Source organism: Temnothorax longispinosus, chromosome 6 (assembly GCF_030848805.1).
Source record: "Temnothorax longispinosus isolate EJ_2023e chromosome 6, Tlon_JGU_v1, whole genome shotgun sequence".
Lineage (NCBI taxonomy): Eukaryota > Metazoa > Arthropoda > Insecta > Hymenoptera > Formicidae > Temnothorax > Temnothorax longispinosus.
This window is the reverse complement of record NC_092363.1, coordinates 6,553,325-6,575,388: the sequence shown is the minus strand read 5'-3', so window position 1 is coordinate 6,575,388 and position 22,064 is coordinate 6,553,325. Positions and strand designations below refer to the sequence as shown.

Sequence of the window (22,064 nt, the reverse complement as noted above, 5' to 3'; positions counted from 1 at the left end):
CAGCGGGCGCTTTCCGCTTCCTCTCGCGGCTTTCTCTCGCGTAACTTATCTCCTCCTTTCTGTTCGCAGGTGAGAGAAAAATGATCAGCCCGATCGGCAGGGAGGTCGACCGCGGCGGGGGCACGACGACGATGACGGGTCAGCGACAGCAGCAACAGCGATCGCGCGCGGACTGCAGCGAGCTGCTGCACAAAAGGGTGAGCGAAACGCGAGTCGCCTTTAACGTCTCGGCGCGAAAGAGCGTCCCGTCGATCCCGATTGGCATGGCAGAGCATGATGGATGGAGAGAGGAAATTCGCGCGTCCATTCGCGGCATCGATCGTGCAACGGTCGCGCGCGCGTGAATTAACCGCCGTCGCGTCGCGTCGTCGCGGTGGCCGGTCACCGCAAACGGGAAATTTATGGCCGGAGGATGATTGCGAAATGCGAGCTCGCGAGGCTTCGTAAAAGTGTCACCTGTAATCGCCACGTAGTCCCACCGATCGCTGACATATCCGACGGCGTTACGGTTCGGTTCCGCCGCGGTGAGGTCTTTACATTCTCGCAAATTGCTTGCGGTTTGTTTACGAGCGTGTACTACTCTTTCGACTAATCTTTCGACTCGTAAAAATAAATTACGTATACGCGTCGCACGGTAGCGTGTTCGCGACGCGAGTTTATCGTCCGTATAAAAAGGCGAAGAGCTTTGGAAATCCTCGATTTACAAACGGCGGATCGAGTTATCGCGCCGCGGATCGCATTACCAGACGCCGCAGACGCGAAATGGCGAGATTCTCCCGCGGATGTTGCACGATCGACGGTCTGTCGTTTTGCTGCTTTATCCATAACTGTCTCTTTGTCTTTGTCCACGCAAACGTATACACGTTGTCCGTTTTATTGACGCGATGTAGCCTGCATATCATCATCGCAGCATGTAAATTCCATTAGCTCAATTAATTAAAATGTTGCCTCGAGAGAGAGAAAGAGAGAGAGAGAGAGAGAGAGAGAGAGAGAGAGAGAGACCTAGCACCTTCGAACATTACACACACGGTCCGCATCGCGATGCGAACGGAATTGATACTATACGATGTATATCGCGCGCAATAAACGCGAGGCGGACCATTTTTATCAACGTTTTCGACTTTACAAAGCGGAAACAATTCTGATGAAGTTATCGTCGATGGAGTCTCATAATTTATGGATCGGACAATCACATTGATCCGCGAATACGAAATAGGTCATTATCGCCGTTATTACGTAGTAGGTCATGATCCTGCGATCAAAAATGAATGGGACAAATGAAGAGTATCGAGAACCGAGTGGAAAACTTTTACAACCGCGTGGTCACGTTGAAATAGCGAAGAATCTAATGGAGTTGTATACGACAGCGTACCTCCTCTACCTTTGACTTTTTCAAGTCGCTTCTTCAGTATGCAAGCGTCGTAAAATTCTAAACGCGGCTCGAGGAGTTTACAAAGTTTTCGCTACAAATAATCCTGTTAGACGGCATTCTTCGGGCACAATTTCGCGGCCTCTCCCGGTAACAGAGCGAATACTCTGATTCGACGGATTTTTCGCCCGGGCGAACGGCGTATTCGGATGAGGGGCCCGTCGTTTTCTTAACGCGAGCTTATCTCGAGCGCGCGGTACGCGAGGAGGCACAAGAAAGTAACGACCCGAGTGTCGTCGTCCTGGCGCCATTACAATGGAGCGGTGAAGGGCGGCAAGAGGGCCAGGACGAAAGGGGGAGAGTGGAACCGGAGGGAAAGAATGGGAAAGGAGAGGCGAAAGGAGCGAGGGAGAAGCGGCGGAGAAAAAGAGACAACCGAGAGGCATGGGGTCCAGGGTCGATCCTGCATACGGTCAGCGCCGGTCAGCAAGGGCACCGTGCCAAGGAACTGCAGACGGGTCTTAAGCTTCGTGCACAATGGATCTCGCCGCCTGCGCATGACGGCACGGCATTCATCCTTCCACACAAATTCGTCGAGCTCCTTACGACGAATCTTATCGTATATATATAAAGGAATAACTCTGACATGATATGTCAGAGGCAATGCAGAATTCGTGAAATGCCGTCAGAATTTGTGTAGTGTGGAGACGTCGCGTGCAATACAGACGCATCGGAAGCTGAGCGAAATAGGTCGTCAAAATCTTAAATTTCCGTCTTTGCACGAATATCTAATTTCTCATCTTCCCACCTTCAGCAGCAGCTTGGATATAATGAAAAAATAGCATTCTTTCGGAAATTCAATTTGCGTCTCGGATTTTAATTTACCGTCGACCGCTGGCGATCGTATTACAGAAACAAAAGTCGCGAAATATTATTTTTTCCCCTTCACCGATCGAACCATCACGATAACGTTAAACCGCGAATCATCTTCCCGCGTAAGCCGACACCTCTTAGGAACACGTTTGACCGCGAGTATTCTCCGCAAGAAGAACACGCGAGATGTCCGTTACCGCGCGTGGATCTCGTTCATGTAATCCGCGTTCTGATGGCTAATACTACAAAAGAAGTCGACAGCGAAACATCCGCGAAATGAGCGAGTCGCGACGAGCCAGAAGCGAGAGGAAGACGAAGCAGCGCCGAACTTTTGTCGGCGAGCATACCCGCGTGCAGTCGAGGGACGACCGGGGCCCTTCGGGGGCAAAAGGTACAAAACGCCGGGCACCGGGCGAGCCAGGCAAGGCGGCGATGCACACTATGCAGCCGGCCGGTCGGTCGGTCGGCGAACAAGCTAGCCGATCCGACCGGGCATGACGCCAGTCCGCCCGCCGAAGCGTCGCTCGACGCGCGCCATATCGCGTCCTGTTCGTCGCCCCGACGCGAGGAAACTTCGCGGTGGAAACTTCCTGATTTTCTGCGAGCTGAAGCATCCCTTCGCCTGGCCAATCCGCGAAAAAGACGCAGGAGCTTCCACGGGCTTAAACAGGTAACGTGTTAAATGGAGAACCCGAGATGCCAACAGGTTCCTATCTCTGGAGTGCGATCAAGTAACCGTTCGATACATTCGTTTGGAGTTGAAGATTCAAAATTAGGAAGAATCAAAACTGACCTTCACAGAGACTTTTTATTAAACATTCTAAAGATATATTTAGCAGATGACTCCGAGAACACGGATCTCTCTGTACGAACTTGAAGACACTACGCTTTGTTTGTTCGTATATACGCACTTTCGAGGGAGTGAAATGGATGCTTTCATGTCGACACTATGAAAGAAGAAATACCTATTAACACCGCGATATTGATAATTACACGTGAAAGAGAGAAAATAAAAAATCGACCGGTGTTAAGTCGCGATAGAATGCGGCAAATTGAAAACTCCCTGGCTCTCTGCAAAAACTCGCGTGCTGGCTTGTTTAACGAGGAATTGTCCTTGGCGATGCGATGAGCAAGCGCGAGCGTGCCTTTCCTTTTCGCAATGCACTTCGTCGTATATACCTACTTCGCGCAGTCATGTTAACGTACTTCGACGTATAGCGAAGGATTCAAGATTCGCCGAGCGACCATTCCTCGCGAGGAAATGCCCGCTCGATCTCGCTTCGGCGCGCGTATACCCCGCGAATACAGATTGCGCGACCTCGCGCAGAGATACTCCCGTGCGATCGGCGAGGATTCCGGCGGAATGCGAGAAGCGTACGGGAGCTATCTTTTGGGACCTGCCTGTTAAAATAAAGAAGGGGCGTTTGCACGGAAGAAAGCCACGATCCAATGGTGATTGCCTCGAATTTCATTCGTACACCGTTCGCCGGACGGAATCCCGGCCGTTTCTTCGCCGCAACGCTACGTGCATCGAACCACGGCGTGACCTGTATCTGTTTGCGTTCGTCCGTGTCGATATGTCTATGAGAATTTGTACGCCGCCTCTGGCTTGTCTCCCGGCAAAGAGTGCCTTGGTATTAGAAAATTGGAAAGTAATAGAAAACTACGGAGGCAAGCCCTCCGTTTCCTTCGCTTTTCTACGACCTTTAGAAATTCTTGCGATGGCGCACACGTAGAAATACGACCATCCGGCCAATTTGCTCGAAGCTTACTACGAAAAATTACCGTACGAGAACGTTACGGATAAACACCGGCCAGAGTCTGAGCTATACAGTTATTTTTAAAAATCGACAGTTGTAAAAGAGAAAGAGGGATCAGAAATAAATATTCAATCGCGGATTCTTACGCGACGACAGTTTCGTCCCAAACAATGCAAATTGAAGCTAAAAGAATATTTCTACGCGATCTGAAATAATGGATTCTCTTTCGCTAACGAAATAATATCGTTACACTAACACACGTTGTTTGACGTAAATGCGGGTAAATACTCAGCTGAATGAGCAACGCAGTTGCTCGTAAATTGATAGCGTGTCACTTATTATTATTTATTTACAATTTGCAGCGCAAATATTAAACAAATTACTCCTCGATAACTGTTGTTATTTCATCAATTGTTTGTAGTTTGCATCGCGTTTTCATTTTACGTCGCGTTGCCTTCCGTCGTATTACACGAGGTCGGGTGTATCCCGTCTCTCGCATCGCCTGCCGAGCTACCACAAATCCAACCGTAAAAGCCACTAAAACGTAGCGGTTTTGGAACACGGCGGCGACGAATGCAAAATGGCAGACGGAGGGGGAGAGATCGGCTAAGCGGTAATCCCCGTTCTGCGCCCGCCTAGGCTCTCGCCGAGAAATTCCAGCAGTTAAAAAGTTCGCGTACAATCTCGCAGGCACAACTGACGTAAAACCGCCGGCTGAAATTTCGATTCGGGCTAAACGGGCCACCTAATTCGGGCCAATGCGGCTCGCCGCATTCTCTATATTTCTCGCAATTCACGTGGAATCTGTTTCCGCGGCTAGTTTCTACTATCAGTTATGGCCCGCGAAACTAGATATTCGTACACACATTTTCATTACATTGTCGTGACAGTACATTTTGGTCTACATACAGGCAAGGAAAGACATATGTAAAAGGAAGAAAATATGTCAATGGTATAAAGCAAGAGTTATCGCATATTCTGAAAGATCTCATTGAATCGAATGATTCGAGATAATAATATTCTATCGCTGCAGGCAGGTGTTAATTAACGCGGCTGCGAAATGTTGATAATTTAATTCGTGCTGTCGATGATAATGTTTTCTTCTCTCCCATGCCAATCACTGCAAATCCACGTACGCATACTCGGTGCGCTCCGTGTATAATTGCGAGATTAATCCGTCGCTTTTATAGCTTTCTCTAATAAGAACCTCGTCCTCTCATTTCTCCGTCTCGGGCGAAAAACCGTCTCACGCGATATCCCTCGAGTAATCCTCACGGCCCCGTAATTAACAATCCCGTGTGTCACAGCTCGATTACCCCGCGTTGTTTGCGTGTGTGTGGCTAACAGACGATTGCATGCCTCGACAGAGTAACGTCAGCTCCCTGAGAGCGGATGCCGGCGGCAGGCTGGTGGCGCAGGCTGGCGCGTCCGGGCTGGTGCGCGTTTCCGCCGGCGAGCTCCTCGGCAGGACCCACGAGGAACTGGTGCTGCTGCTGATCCAGCTGCGACGGCAGAACGCGACGGTCCTCAAGGCGATGGAGACGTGCCACATGGAGATCGAGGCGCAGGTCCGAAGAGTGCTTGCACACGCGATCTCACGAAATTTTCACAGTAATTAGATGATCCACGGACGATGACGGTGACGGTGACGGTTGGCAGTGGGCCGTGTGGGGCCCGTTAGGGGCCGCAAAACCGGAGCCGTCTCGAGGACGGGGATATGTCGTAGGCGCCCCTCGAGGAGCGCCGCTTTTAACGATCGCTTTGATGTTAGAGAGAAAGAGAGGAAGAGAGAGAGAGAGAGAGATAATTCGCTTTGACAGACGACCGTGCAGTTTGACGAGATCTTTCAGGATGTGTTAGGATAGATCGATGTTGTTGTAGAATGTAGATGCACGCAGATTGTGAATCTCCACGTGACGATGATACAGTATGAGCGATCGACGTCTCGTTTCTCTCATCGTTGACGACGTGACGTAACGCTCGCGTGCAAATAACGGATTGATTCAATTGCGCTTTACGGACTTCGCGATCCGCAAAGTGTAGTTGACCGCTAGACAAGCGCGACACGCTTGGTTCTTTCACGTCCTATATTTAACGCCGAGTCGGAGTCTCATCTAAAAAAACACGATCCTCGAAAACGTTATCAGATAGCTTACGTACAGCGTCAAATGTGGGACGTAGATGAATATACACCTGCGATCTCGCGACGTGCGAGATTCGAGGAGAAAGTCGAGTCGAACTTAGGGTCGCCTTTCTACGCAAATATGTGTCCGTTGCATTATTGTCCGTCTTGTGTGTCACGGAGTGTCGCTTAAACGCGCGAAAACGCGAATGTTGTTTGTTTTCGTTAAATCGGCACACGGAGAGCAGGGAGAAAGGGACTCCTTGATCGCAGCGCGATAAACGTTTCGTATATTTTGTTTGCACCCGCAGGCTAGACTGGCGGATCTCGACACGCCGAGACGGCTAGAGAATCTTCAAAAACTCGAGGAACTCAAGAGGCACCTGATGGATCTCGAGAAGCAGGTGAGACACGTTTATTACGCGAAGTGCGCGCCTCGCGGAGGTATCTGCCTCAAATTATTCACATAGATATGAAACGATGGGTTTGGTAATTAGTATATAGCTTAAAAGAGAGAAAAAGAGAGCGATGATGACATAATCTACCCATTGAAAATTCGAGAAAAATTAATGCTGAAAATGAAAGTTAAAAAAAAATGAATCAAGATTATAATTTCCTTGGACTTTAAAAAATGTAGCCGAGAGCTTTGATTCTTCGATTCTCGGTGTCGTGTAGCAATATAAAGTTAAAATATTGATGTAATTAATACTATCTTTTTAAGTGTGAATACACATTTGTATAAATAGTGCTCCAAGTTTAATCGCATCTGTTTTTCCTCCCAAAAGTACGAGAAGAGCAAGCCTCTCGTGAACCTCGTGGACAATATGGTGAAGCTGGGTTCTTTGTATAATCGTAACACTGCCAACGGGACCAGCAATGTTTCCGGTTCTCGCCACGACCTGATGCACGAGAACGCGAGGGATCATCGCGACCGTCTGGAATTTAATCAAAGGGTGCAGGAGCAACGACTGTTGGCCGAGGAGCGCAGAGATTGGGACAGACTGAGTCCCGATCACGGACAGTTGCAGGTGATTCATTTAATTATCGTGCCACGAAAGAGCCTAGCGTTAAATTTCTGCGGTTACACAATTTTCAAGTAATTCCTACTTTTACAGCGTCAGAAAGTCGTTTCGTCTCGAAAAAAATGCGTTAATTACAAAAATGTGCGATTTTATAAACGAATGTCTCGATTATTAAAAAGTGTTCTTCGCTTTCTCAATCTCGTCAGATATCACCCGTAAAGTACGTCTTATTCGTTCTAATTTCTGTCTCTTTCGTTTCCTATTATTACATTCTTTTCGCGATGTAATACTCCGTGCGTGAAGCGCATCAGACACCGAAGTCTTCTTGACCAATGAAAGTAATTCCTGCGGTCTCCCGCGTGTTATAAGCTAAGCGGTAGCCGCGGTAGACAGGTTGTAAAAAGGTCCGATCGGAAAAAGGATACGTGCAAAAATTAAGAATTACCCTCGCAGGCACAACCACGAGAGAGACCGAACTCGGACGACACTTACGACCTGTCGTAAATTCTTTCGCGGAAAGCTCACTTTACGGAAGGATATACTTTCCAGACGAGTCAAGTCTCTACGGACAGTATCCATTTAGTATCTTACGTCTCGTTTCTTTCTTGTTATCCTCGAGAATTTTGACAATTACATACGTCGTCGTTCACCGGTCGAAATTAAGAAGCGTATTCCGTTAGAATAACAAAATTAATCTACTTTTGTGCAGTCCAATGCATTTTTATTTCCATGTGACAAACGAGAAATAAAAACGAGAAAATGAAAAAAATATCCCTTTTCTCTCATTTTTCAGTAATATTTGATTTAATGTAATTAATCTCGTTGGCTTCAAAGAGGCTTAAAATAATTGTTATATAGGAAAATATAATAACTGTTGCAGTAATTAAAAATTATGTGTCACTAATGGATATTTTCGAATATGTAATATTGTCGAAATAATAATATTATCGAATATAATTGTCAAAAGAAAATTGTCCCTTTGGGACATGAATATTTTTAACATGGACATGAATATTTTTAACAAATTCAATTGTGGACAGAAATTGTGGAAATAGAGGGAGTCGCCGAGAAAATGGAGGTTCTGGAACATTGTTTTAGAGTTAATAATGGCGGATCTCTGGATCTCGCCCTTTTCCCGAGATCTGCTCCAGTCGAAACGCTAACTTATCCTTTGAATATCGAAATTTGAAGGTTTCGTATAGTTCACTCGATATCCTTTCTATGTTGCAGGCCAAAGTACAGCAGCTCTACAAACTCGATCGACTGCTCCAGGAGGAATCTGGCACGCTGCATAGTCTCCAACAGGACAAGGTTGGTATCAGCATAGTAATGGCTAATAACTTAGGAGAGAACTTTTAAACTATTAAAAAAATTTCGAATACATTTCAAGAAATGCAATTGATGTAACGGCCTCCCGACAGTTTGACGAATGTACGGAAGTTTTCTTCTAGGAGAGAAATGCATTCTGCAATACTCTATCGAATTTGACTTCGAGCCTGAAAAGTTCCGTTATCCCGCGAAGACATTTCGATACGATATTTATCGACAGCTTAGAGGGGCGAGCCGATGCCGTTATTTGCCTGGAACTAAAACGACGTTATAACAATAAACCTCGAAATGACAAGCAGTTGTCTTTAATCCCAAGATACAGAAATCTACTGTATCACGTTACACGCCTGGTCGACTTAATGCTCGCAGGAAATACTCGAGAAGGCTTTGGGCGGGTTGCGGCACAAACTGCAAGGTAGCAGAAGCAATTTGGCCGAAGCGGAGCGATATCGGAAGCAGCAACTCCTATTGGAGCGCGAGCTGAGCCGAGTGAGGATACTGCTCGCTCATAACTCGAAGGTAGATAATTTCGAAAATGTTGATACGCGTCTCTCCGGCCCCCTCCCGCGTCCCGATCGACCCCGAGTCCGCGAATCCATTATTACGAACGATATGCGAATTGATTGGCAGAAAAAACAAGTAATCTGTGCGTCAATCCGGATTTCAAAATGCGAGTAATTGCTGCTCGTTATTCTTCGTACGTTTTTTTTAACGTCGCGAAACGTATTGAATATGCAAGCGGGCTTCATTATTGCTGATGTTTCTGTTAATAACAGATTTTTTGACGCGATTTAACAGAGTTACTCGTTTATTGACGAACATTTGATTGAAATGCACGTCCGTTTCATCGCGTTTTAGCGTGCTTTTATTAAGTTTGTCTTCTGTTATTCTCTTTATCCTTTGCAACCTGAATTTGCGATATTACGAGAATAATAATGACACGAGAAGATAATAGCACGATAGAGAGAAAGAGAAAATTTAAATGACGAGAGCAGATCGCATTACGTATCGCAATTAAAGTCTCGATTCACTGTTTCCAGGTAAAACCGGTATTCTTCCAGGTAAATTGCATTATTCACAACATTATACCTTTCAGTTCCGTCGTTCGCCGTTTAGTTTGCCATTCTCGTTGCACGACGGTCAACTGTCGTTCAAAGTCGCGCGTTCTTGTCCCTGATAGCCCGGCGCGATTCTCTCGCGTGCTTTCAGAAACTTGAGGAAACAGTGGCCGAGAACGCGAGGTTGGAGCAAGATTTGGTGGTGCTGAGGCAAAAGGTGCAAGCGTCCAGAAGATACGCCGGTAACATCGCGAGGGACACCTCGAGCACGACCGCACCGCTGGAAGCGGAATTACGACGAGTGCAACAACTCGTCGGCGATCTGCAGAGACAGAGGAAGGAACTGAGCATTCAAGTTCGCCAACTGACGGAGAAATCTCACAGTTTAGTGCAGCAAATTCGCCCGCAGCCACCGCACGGTGAGTCTAACAATATAAGGTGTCGAAACATGACCGCCATTGAAAATTTCAAAACTCGACAGACAAGACTGACCCAAGGACTACAAACTTATTCAAAGACTGCAAAATTCATGGTGTAATAAAGTCTCATTACCAATCAAGTTTTATTATTACTTTATCTAAATAAATTTATGTCCAAAAAAATTGTTTTAATCAATAATAAATGCACAGTGCTTATCCTTACATTTACACAAATATATATTGCAAATAAAGGAGTATGTTATATTGATAGTTAATTATTTATCAACTACTAATTGCAATGTATATTTTTCATGAAAAGAAAGAGACGTGCTTAAAAGATGCAATTTTCCCCTCAGCTCCTCAGGTACATCATTCGAAGAAACGTACGCAAAACTCCTGGCTGGAGACCGACTTAGATTCCGGAATAACTCTGGACCACGGTTTGGACTCACCGTCGAGCACGTCTCTGTCTATCTCACCACCGAACAGGCAAAACGACAGCTCTCATCAGCGATACGGCTCTCCTACGCAGTACAAGGACCTATCCCCGTTGAATCGCCCACATAATCAGCAATCCGTCGTGCAGCCCTCACAAAATCACATATCGGCGCTCTCGCCGCAGCTGCGCGAGCAGATTCAACAGCACCAATTAAAGCAACAATTATTAAAGGATCAAATGCAGGGCAAAGGTAGCGCGATTCAAGTGGCGCCTCTGTACGTTAATACGGATTCGAGAGCAGCAGGTAATATTCTTGTTGGATTATATGAGAATTGATTCTATCATATTGATATTAACAGATTTATTCACGTTCATTTATATAAATAGCATTATTAATAGCGATTAGCGCGATTATAAGATAATTCTGATATCGATCTGTACTTTTAACGCAAGGCGATTATGTCGCCGACACGAGCAAGCATAACGGAAACGTGTTGAATGGCGCACCGAACCCTGCTCCGGAATATATCCCACCGCCGCCGCCCCCCTTGAGCGAGGAAGCATTGTTACTCAACGATAATTATAGACAAAACGAGGATAACAAATTCGCCGGTAAGTTGCTCGTTCGCGGAAACAATTTTAAGCCCGACGTACGTTGGAAATCTCATTCTCTCCGTGCCTTCGCAGGATTAATGCACAGTCGCGAGAAGCAGGAGATTAAGACGGTGCGCATAGTGAAACGCGAATCGGAAAGGCGACAGAGGGACCGCGGCGATAGAACTGGCAATCTCGGAATTCCCCTGACGAACGGCCTTCAAGCGCCGGGCGGCGCGAAGAGACTGTGCGACGATGATCTCGGAGGCTCCCAAAAATTCGAAGTAAGATCGCTCTGTCCTCAATTACACGCGGTCTTTCAAATCTCTTCTCAATTAAACAGAAATGAATAAAAAAAGACATTATGCTAAACGATCTTTTAACATTTAGAAAGCTCAGCTTGGCAGAGTGGTGGAGGAATCGCCGATCGTTCACGCGCAGAGCACGGTTCAGCTGTCCGAACTGGATGACGTTCAGTTCCAAAGGAGCATGTCTCTGCCACGTGGTTTCGGCGGGCAGAAGCAGCACTCCGGAATACCCTACGGACCCGTGGTGCCTCCGCCGCGAAGCGACAGCATGCACGCCCTGAAGAGCATGATGGCGCGTCGGCATAAGATCAGGGTAAGTTCCAGCAATAACTTTCGATAAAGAACAACGCGGCAGTTCCAGAGCACCCAGAGATACAGCAAAACCTCACTTCCCCATGTTCGTTGGCATATACATGTATTTTTTTGCGAGTATTATCGATGATTTTTATTCTACACCCCGAGCAATGCCGAGCATCCAGCCGCTCGTCTCGCCCGCCCGTTTTTCTTTTTTTGTTAATCCCACTCGATCCCGGCGTTTGACAATTTTTTTTTGACGCTCCATCGCAGTTCGAAAGTCACGACGGCAGCTCCGATAGCACTCTGTCACCGTACACGGATAGCCCTACGTCCAGCTCTCACGTGCCGATGAGCTCGCCCAACTACTCCACCGCCTCGTCGTACAGCCCGTGCCAGAGCCAGAATTATCCGTCGCAAGCGGCGACGGTCGCCGCGCAGCCTCACTATCACAACTACTCGCTCGGACCGTACAGGCAATACGAGAAAATCGGCACTCTCGCGGGTGCCATGAGCCCCGAATTAACGTCGCCGGCTAACGTCGGCATTCATGAGAGACCGACCGCCGCCGCCGCCGCCGCGACGACGGCGAACGCAAACCAGTCCGAATCGCCGCAATTGTCGCCGGTATTCAAGAGCGAGGCTGCCAAACAGATAATCAAAGAGATGACGGAGAAGAGGGTGGAGGGACCGAGACGAAGGCAAATACCTCGCGAAAAGAGGCGGCATTACACTGTGTCTAGTAGCAAACCGGTGCTCGATCTAGAGGACACTTTCTCGAAGATGGTATTTTTTGTTTAACATTCAACTTCTGTTCTCTTTCTCTCACTTCCCTGTTTTCATCTATCTGTGTCTCACCTTGTCTACTTCCTGTCACACTCGCTTTCGACTCATCGCTTCGCTGTGCCGTTCTATTGCCCGTCGTGGCAGAAAAAAAAACTCTGATCTTACGCTCATACGTTACGGGTTCTTTGACAATTTCTAGGGTATGGGTAGAGCCAGGGACGATCTGGACATGGAAAGAGCGCTCAGACCCAGGATAAACGCCCCGGATGTGGTGCGATCGACGTTGAGTCACAAGGAGTTGAAATATAACGAGAGCACCATAGACCAGCTGTTAGGCACGCCTAATAAGATTGTCATTCCCGAGCGATATATTCCTGAACAGGTACTTGCAACTTGTATTCGTTAATCTCTTTGAATTTTACAAAAATCAATTTAGTCCGTACTTTTGATGTGACAACTAAAAATCGGAAGACTACATTGTTGAGAATTTATATTACGAGATAATATTTAATTATATTATTTATATAATTCTTCTGCGACATGAGTGTATGAATTAAATTAAATTAAATTAAGCTCTGTGTTATATCTATGTTTTTAATTTTTCAGACGCCGGAGCTAACAGCGGAAGAACAGGAGCAACGTTTAAAGAAGGCGGAAGCGATTAGGAAAATGCTTTCGGAAACAACCGTGACCGCGCCGGAAGGAGGTGGTACGCGATATATATTTTCCCTTCCTCTCAACTGTCTAACAATTTTCTGTGTATACGACAATGGTTATAACAAGAATATTTTTTATAAATATGCATGTGATTTCAGACGACGATTCTAACGTAGAAAAATCAGACACCTTGAAGCGCAAGGTAGTGGAAGAAAAGCGACAGAGGGAACACATTCTTCAGCTTAATCAGATATTGGCGAAGCAAGTGATGGAGAAAAGTAAGATGGTAGCGGGTACGTGTCGATAATATATTTCAAACACGATGCATGATTTGTAATCGTTTATACGTAACAGCTATGGCAGCATGCTCGTTTTCGTTTAGCTTTTAGAAAGCAAAAAAAAAAGAATTTTTTTGTACCACGTTCGATGCAACGATTAGTTCTCGATATCGCTAGTATGATTTTTATTTCTCTTACCGCTTACAGAGGCGACGTTCTAACGTTTCAACGTTCATTCGATTTGAGCGGATTTACAGTTTATATTGCGCATATTTCGTTCGCGTAATCTTTTCACAAATACGAACACGCATGCATTAGTTATACATGCTACTTTTTTACGATTTTATTAACGGCTTTTTTGTTCAAGACGGCGAATATTAGTTTCGTCTTTAGGGAATTTGGATTGTTGTTTGGATTGTTTTGTGCTTGTGTGTAGGTAACCAGGCACACTGATCGACATGCTTACTCCATCCCTCCCTATAGGACACGCACGTCACATTATCATTTTCAGGTTTGTTTTTTCATCTTTTTTTCCGTCTTTTTTTCTGCTATATTTTTCCCCTCCGATCAAGCTAAGCAGATCCAATCGCATTACTTCTGTCGACATACGTTTATTGAAATAGGATAATCATCGCAAACGACAAATAATTCATAGGGATAGTTGAGATATAAATGGTAAGAAATAAAAATATATAAAATAGTAAAAGAAGATAATGAGATCTCTCTCACTTTCAATAAACGTATTGATTTGCAATATTAATAATTAATATTGTATTTATTATTATATATATATATTATATTTCTATTATATTAATATTAATATTAATATTTACATTAATATAATTAATTAATTTCTAATCTACGATTGCTTTATCGCAGTGAAAGCTCTAGCGACGCTTCCTCTGAAAACTGAGTCGAGCTTAGACGATGAGGACCTCTCGCCCGTGGCTTCTTTACCACTTTATCAGCAGCGAGAGAACTTCTACTCCTAAGCGTCATCCCAGAGGCACAAACAGAAGCACAAAAACTACTGCCAATACGAAGAACGAGAAAGGACAACAAGGAAGAGAAGAACGGGAGAAACTTTTTCCCCCCGACGACTAGTTAAGAAACGCGCGTAAATTCGCGCGGAGTATCAGAAAGAGTGCTTTTTATTCTCGCGCACCGATTGCATTGTACATAATCATCGACTAAATAACATGATAATAAGTAGCTGTCATTATTTGTTAACTTGATAGGAGCTCGTAACGTACGCAAGGTACACACGAAGAAGCGTGTGAGGGAAGCGCAAGCGGCGCGAGGCTGCGCGATAGAAAGGATTCGTCAACGAACGTTCGTCAGGACCGCGAGCTCATCTTTTTCCAATTAAATCGCGCGTTATCGCGAGACTTATCGTCATTTTTTACTAACCCTGGCGTCCAGAGAGCGTTGAAAATCTCGGCGGACCAGCCGAACCTCGTCCGCGCGACGAACGCGCGCTACCGGGCGATAATAATCCGGGGCTTTGGAAGAACCTTTTACCGCGTCTCTTCGACGAGTTCTTTTTTCGAAAGTTTTCAAATCGTACGCGTATTTGTATACAAGCACAGGAGACTGCGAAACCTCCCGACTGAGAAACTGATTTGGATATATACCGTTACGTACCTTTATCCCGTTTTACGTATACAATCATTTTCGAGCGAGGCGAACTTTTATATACGTCGACCCACAGGCGAGCGACGCGAAACTTGCCGCGACCCCTTACCGAAATTCGAGCGAGGTGGTACCATATTTAGATTTTATCCGGCACGGCAGGCTCGTCATTTTAACGAGGACAAAACGCGACATACGGTTGTACAACGCGTCGAGATCGGAGGAGAAAAGTGTTTTACGGTTGTTTTACGAAAAATACTTGCGCTAAAATGATCGAGCCTGCACGATTTCGTTCGTCGAACTTGGCGAGAGCGAGTTCGCGAGGATTATACCGTGTAAAACTAGATTGTAAGGTGCGCACGATATACATAACGCTTCTGAAGCGCCCGTTGCTATTAGCGTTATATACACGATTTTTCACGGGCCATTGTAGTATGGCGTTTTAATGTTTAGAGCAGTTGTCTCACACACACACGGTCATGAGGGAAGAGTGCCAAATTCTTATCACGAGCGATTGAACGATCGTCAATTAAAAGAATCGCCGTAGCGATCGCTGAAGCGTTATTATAAAAGCGCGAGGAAACGATCGTATAGCGACGAATATCTTATGTTAAATTTCGTTCGGCTTGAATTTTGTCGATACTTCAAGTCGAGCTCAATATCGAGATATTAATTTCGTTATTCGGTATTGTTGCTGTATCCCTCCGGCGTCGAGGTGCAATTTTGGGGACACAGTCTTATAAATACATACATATATAAAATTCATATTCAGTATACATATAATATATAATATTATTTACACAAGAAATATATATTATATATATACTGTGTAAATAATATTGTAATATATATGTAAATAATATTATAATAAATTTATCAATATATATATTTATATTATGATATTAGATGTATATTGAAAAATTATATATAATTTCAATGTATATATATATTTTACTGCTCCAAAAAGAACCGTGTCCGAGACCGTGTCGGCCGGCAGAATCTATTTGAGAGCCAACGTAGAATTTAATAATCTTGGAAATTATAGACTCACCCTCGGGCTCGGCGACCGCGAGATTCCACCCGGATGCTGGAGGGGCGATTTGTAACCGGGCTCCCTTACGCGTCCTCCAACTTGAGACACACACTCCCACTAACTCCCGGAGCTCTTAGCAATAAGTTTTTTATAACGATGTAATCCGCGCGCACACACGTATACACCCGCGCGCGTCACTGTATAGGCACTGTACTCACGACGTTTATTCTCCTGTACATAATCGCGCACGATGCAAAAACGGCACGGCCGCCCGGTCGGCGAATTCGGAGGGACACCGGGCTACCACTTGCGAAAGTTCTACATCCCGGTGTCAATTTCGAGAATCGCAGGCGCACGCTCGTCGATAGTATCGACAATCGCGATACGCGCTTCGACGATCGCCGCCAAACTCAAACGCCGCGCGCGCCAAGTCCGGTCACTCCGGTCTCGTAATTCGTAATTATACGACGGATACGTCGCGGAATATTATTATAATAGGCGAGACACACACTATGCGAACTACCACGGGACAGAACAACTGTTATTGTTATAACGAATGAAATAAAAATCGTACGGCGAGCAAAAGCGGCGGAGTCGTTTTTTATCCTCCTCGTAATCCAAAATTTAATTAGTCAAGTATAACAATATAGATTTAAATAATCAATCTTCTATCTAGCTTGAAGATTGATAAGATATTTCTGTTAAACACCTAAGATAAAATACATATCAAATTAGTTGTTTTAAATTAGATTGACGTTTTTTAAATCATTTATTATAATCTTCCTCTCGACGATTGAAACTTGGAAATTATTTCACTGCAGTAAGCTTGCAACAAATTTAGATACTAAGAATTTTTGAGTTCGATTTTAAGTTGAACGTCCTCTTCCAGCGAGATAAAAATTGAGCGAGAGAACCGCTGGAAAGAGAAAGAGAACTGCGAATGAATTATGTGGAAGCCGAGATAAAGACTTAATTGATAGTGGATAGTATTGGGACCAGCCAATTGATTCGACACTGATGAACAAGAGGTCAATCGGTTTGAGGTCACGCCGGTCACGGTCGCAGGCAGCATCCAACATCACGACGATCACGACACTTCGGACACTTGGTGGCCTGACGTGAAAAATGGCGCACATGATAAGGTCCAGGCTCGTGCTCCTGTCACTGAAGTACACTAATCACGTCGCGCCGCGTATCCCCGTGCCCTTAAAGTGTCAACGATTATGCTTTCGCACCAGCAGTATCCTCGACGGTACGACATTTATTCAAAAACCACGATTTCTTTCCCTCGCGACGTCCGTCGATTTGGAGGTTACCCTCTCTCGGAGGAGAACCAAATTTCGATGGAAATATCCGCGAGAGACGAAGCTATCTCGATGCGAATATTAAACGGAAGTCCGTGAAAAACGGACCTAAAGATCCTGGAACGTAAATTTAGCCTTTTGTTGCGCTCGATAAACGAGTTTCCGTGTCCTTCTGGTTATGCAACCGATTTTTTCATTTTCACGTGTTACCTGTCGGTCAACATATTTTTCAGTATATATTCGTTTCCTTTCCCAGCGATTTTCTTAAATCTTATTTCGCAGGAAAGAAAATATTCCTCTTGAAACAGTTTACTTGATTGCAATATTTAAATTTATTGCAAATTTATGATAGTACCATTTGAGCATTTAATTCATGAAGCGAAGGATGTTAAATGAGGTGACGATTTGCTTTCAGTGACGGGAAAGGAATTGTTGATGCCGTCTTTATCGCCCACCATGGAAAGCGGCACCATAGTGAAGTGGTTCAAGAAGGAAGGCGACACGATCTCTCCCGGTGACGCTATTGCGGATATTCAGACTGACAAAGCCGTTGTCACGATGGAATTTGACGACGAAGGTGTGATGGCAAAGATAATTGTAAGTAGCTAAATGTAGCGAACAAATCAATCAAATCGTGTCTACGTATTACGTACGAATTATATGAGAGATATATTGATTAGGTACCTGAAGGAACAAAAGATATTAAAGTGGGAACTCTGATAGCTCTCACTGTTGAGGCTGATGAAGACTGGAAAACAGTAGAAGTGCCAGACAGTTCTTCGGCACAAGCTTCTTCAGCAGCACCGTCCTCCGCTGAGCCGAGCCCTCCTGTTACATCAGCGGAACCACCACCCGGCCAGTACGATTCTTTAATAAGCACATTAGGTCATACTTTGCTTTAAAGTAATAAAAATAAAGCGGAAATGATGCTTATGTATTCACACGCTTGGAAAGCCACGTTTTCAGAAACAGTTTTCAAATAATTCATCTAATTTCCAGGCAAAACATTGCGATGCCTGCCCTATCGCCAACCATGACAACAGGTACGATCATGAAGTGGCTGAAGAAAGAAGGTGATGAAATAGAGCCGGGTGACTCGTTGGCCGACATACAGACGGATAAAGCCGTCATGAGCTTCGAAATGGATGAGGAAGGCGTACTCGCAAAAATTCTTGTACGTATTTAATTATTAACGACAAAATTCTGCATGGGGCAAATTACGTTTCTTCCTTAGCTTAATATTGTCATTTATTAGGTTCCAGAAGGTTCTCAAGTAGAAGTGGGACAGTTGATAGCTGTTATAGTTGAGAAAGGAATGGATTGGAAACAGGCTGTTGCCCCGACGTCAGCTAAACCAGCACCATCTGCAGCACCGAGTTCTGCTCAACCGGCTGCACCAGCTGATGCCAAACCGCCATCAAGTGGCCAGTGTGTATTCATCTTTTTAATAATTTATATAATTATTCATTATTTCTAAATGAACGTATTCCATTAAATATTAAATATGTTCCGCATAGAGTGTATGGTTTGGCAGTGAAAAGATTGCTGGAGGAATATAATCTGAGCTCTGGGTCAATCAAGGGCACTGGACGGCCAAACCGTTTATTGAAAAGCGACGTTCTGGCGTATATTCAGGCGCACAACGTTCAAAAAGTTACGCCTAAATCCGGTAAATGCGATATACTATAATAATATTGTCTCGCCTAGGGTAGCTCTGTGTAATATTTAATATATTTATTTAACGATTATCTCTTTGCAGCACCGGCTCCAGGGACTGTTAAGGCACGTTCTCCCAGTCCAGAAGAAACATCTGTCCCGGTTGGCCGACCGTCTCCATACGAAGACATCGAAGTATCCAACATTCGTGCCGTTATCGCCAAACGACTCGGAGAGTCAAAGGTACGTTACGACAGATTTTTTATTATTTGTTTAATTTAATTAAAATGATTTTTCTTTCTCAGAGAACTATACCACATTCTTACGCAGTTGTGGATATAAATATCGGCAAGTTAGTGGACCTCCGTGGAAAGCTAAAAACGGAGGATATAAGTGTATCAATTAACGACTTTGTCGTCAAGGCCGTCGCTCACGCGCTCGTCGAGTGTCCTGATATAAACACGTTGTATCAAAATGGACAGGTTAGTATGATTAGTTTTAATATTATGATATAATTGCGTTAGGATACGCGATTCAATTATAATATTAACAATCGACTGGCGTTAGATCGTTCGAGTTCCAAAGGTGGATGTGTCTGTGGCAGTCGCGACAAAAACAGGTCTGATTACTCCAATAGTATTCGACACTGCTACTAAGAGCCTATCAGATATTTCTAAAAATATTCGAGAATTGGCTGAAAAGGCGAAAAATGGGAAGCTTAAACCACACGAGTTTCAAGGCGGAACGTTCACGTAAGTCTTCATAACTGAAAAGTATGTACGCGCGCGCGCGTATAAACCGGACAACCTTTCAGTCCACGACTGTACAGTGTACATATGCAATTTTATTATGCAGAATTTCGAATTTGGGAATGTTTGGTATCAAGAAGTTTTCTGCCATTATAAATCCTCCACAAACTGCTGTACTAGCTGTAGGTTCGGGACGAGAAGAGCTGGGTAATATTTTGTGAAAGATTTTGTAAATAATCCCAAACTGATTTCTGACTGTAACTAATAGTACTTTTGTAACGTCTTGCAGATGCCTCGTTAATGAAAGTAACCAAAATGACGACAACGCTATCGTACGACAGACGAGCGATCGACGAGGATCAAGCAGCCGAATTCTTGGCTATTCTAAGAGCAATGCTGGAGGATCCAGCTTTTCTCGCAGCTGGCAGAATGCAGGCACTGAGGTACAAACGCGATGCGTATTAATCGCCCGTAATAGAATATTCATCTCGTTCAAAGCGTTTATTGCAAAAACAGCTCGTTTTCTTGCATCAAGAGAGTTAAATATCATTGTTTTTGTAACTATATTACTATGCTTTTTAAAAAATAGAATTTAAGTAGAAAAATGCTCAATATTAACCAATATAATTGTATATAATGCAATATAAATGCATGATTGTTGTTTGGCTGTTTTTGAAATAAACGGAAGAATTGATTAATATTAATCCTATTTTTCGTGCCATATGTAAGCAAATATAGAAAGTACGACTTATATATTTATATGAAAACGTTTTACAAATAACGCCATTCGTTATTAAAAACTTTGACCAAAGGAAATAGTTTATATGTTCATACTGCCAAAATGATATTTAAAACAAGCAATATTATGGACATATTCTCACTTTCGTAAATTAATTAATGATAACATTGAGTGAAACCAAATGTTAAACGTTAATTTATGATTCTCAATAGGTTCTTTAATTTCAATATAATTTTTAAATTATTAAAAAAAATTTTAATTAGGGGTTAATATCTACAAAAAGATTGACAGAGAGTAAGTGTCCATTATTGTATTTAATCTTGTAAATAATTAGAACGTTCATATTTAGTCTACTTTTGTAAATATCTGCAAATTATTGGCCCTGCGATATGGGAACCATATACACGATGTATACATGGTCTTCTGAGTCAAAGTTACGACGTATAAATGTCTTCATTGTATCATATTACTATAAATATTTAAAGATAGTAATTTTCGCATATTTAGAAACTCGTGCAATAAAACACACGGTTTACTTCCGATTAATTTATTAATTGGAAATGTATAAATAAATGACTCACTTGTATATAATCTTATAATTTAAATAGGATTATTGGGATATATAGTTTTAATGAAGAATTTATCTTCTGAATAAAATATTTATTGTCTAAAATACGTGATGTCTTACGGATGTATTAGTGTCCATTTTTCTCCTCTATCCAATCTAAATATACAGAAAAAAAAAATAATACATATAATTCTCGAAGTCACATTACAGCATCTCACATCTGATTTTCACTATAATCATAACTTCACACGTGATTATTGCATGATAATATTTTTGTGCGTATTATTAATTATTATTATAATTAGAATCTTATACATTTATTTTATGAGGCACAACTATTAGAATATCATACGATATGTCTTACGCATTTTTTTTAATTTTAATGATTTTTTCGAAAACTTTTTGAATATATCTTAACAAAAAATTAATAGAATATACAAATAATAATGCATTTTTTGTTTCAAATCGTGCAAACGATTACAATACTGTTTAAATACATTTGTTTATCGGCACATATGTTAATATGTTATCTGATTGAAACATAACACTTGTCCTGCTAATATTATAATATATAATAATTATATACTTCGAGCTATTGTCACAACTTTTGATGTTTCCAGTAATTTAATACAGTATAATATGTATGGTAAAACACATAAATTATATTCTATAGAAATATTAATATAACTTTCATTTATCACAGTCGTGATTTTATATATATATATACTTGATATTACTTACTAGAATTATCTTAAATATCTAGATATTCATTTTTTACAGTAATTTAATCGTATTACACGCATTTATTCATCGCATTATAAACACTATTGATCATATCAGTTTATATACAATAGTATATCGGTTATTTAAAAAATATACCTATACGAATATTATGTTTGAGCAATATCGCGCTCTTAGGAAATACAAAAAGTTTCCAAAAAGGTACACGTTTTATAAAAGTAGGAATAAAAGTCTTACAAAACCGTGTGTGCGTGTGCATCTTGGTGATTTGATAAAAATGCATTGTACGGTGGTTATATAATTCGCAACGATTACGTTTCAACATATTGCTTTA

At 43.1% G+C, this 22,064-nt stretch overlaps 2 protein-coding genes across 11 annotated transcripts in view; both read left to right on the top strand.

Annotated features, from left to right (window-relative positions):
- Positions 1-16,558, top strand: part of LOC139814111 (uncharacterized) — a 130,967-nt gene extending 114,409 nt beyond the window's left edge. For 5 of the 10 annotated variants that reach the window (XM_071780117.1, XM_071780116.1, XM_071780109.1 and 2 more), the window contains 17 exons: positions 70-197; positions 5,370-5,570; positions 6,436-6,528; positions 6,910-7,152; positions 8,377-8,457; positions 8,845-8,994; positions 9,516-9,536; positions 9,685-9,952; positions 10,309-10,695; positions 10,845-11,003; positions 11,079-11,269; positions 11,376-11,606; positions 11,861-12,373; positions 12,573-12,755; positions 12,980-13,082; positions 13,189-13,323; positions 14,188-16,558. In XM_071780117.1, coding sequence (XP_071636218.1) covers positions 70-197; positions 5,370-5,570; positions 6,436-6,528; positions 6,910-7,152; positions 8,377-8,457; positions 8,845-8,994; positions 9,516-9,536; positions 9,685-9,952; positions 10,309-10,695; positions 10,845-11,003; positions 11,079-11,269; positions 11,376-11,606; positions 11,861-12,373; positions 12,573-12,755; positions 12,980-13,082; positions 13,189-13,323; positions 14,188-14,300 — 3,200 coding nt within the window. In that variant the 3' untranslated portion in view covers positions 14,301-16,558. Of the gene's footprint in view, positions 1-69; positions 198-5,369; positions 5,571-6,435; positions 6,529-6,909; positions 7,153-8,376; positions 8,458-8,844; positions 8,995-9,515; positions 9,537-9,684; positions 9,953-10,308; positions 10,696-10,844; positions 11,004-11,078; positions 11,270-11,375; positions 11,607-11,860; positions 12,374-12,572; positions 12,756-12,979; positions 13,083-13,188; positions 13,324-13,744; positions 13,820-14,187 lie in introns of all 10 variants that reach the window. The other 5 variants (XR_011732337.1, XM_071780110.1, XM_071780115.1 and 2 more) reach the window with 5 other exon arrangements.
- Positions 16,559-16,943: 385 nt separating this feature from the next.
- LOC139814154 (dihydrolipoyllysine-residue acetyltransferase component of pyruvate dehydrogenase complex) lies at positions 16,944-21,204 on the top strand. Its single transcript, XM_071780225.1, has 11 exons — positions 16,944-17,225; positions 17,693-17,874; positions 17,958-18,136; positions 18,277-18,451; positions 18,533-18,705; positions 18,795-18,946; positions 19,037-19,176; positions 19,239-19,415; positions 19,501-19,685; positions 19,789-19,889; positions 19,972-21,204. Exons 1-11 carry the CDS (start codon positions 17,099-17,101, stop codon positions 20,145-20,147), a joined length of 1,767 nt encoding a protein of 588 aa, XP_071636326.1. The 5' UTR covers positions 16,944-17,098; the 3' UTR covers positions 20,148-21,204.
- Positions 21,205-22,064: the final 860 nt, after the last annotated feature.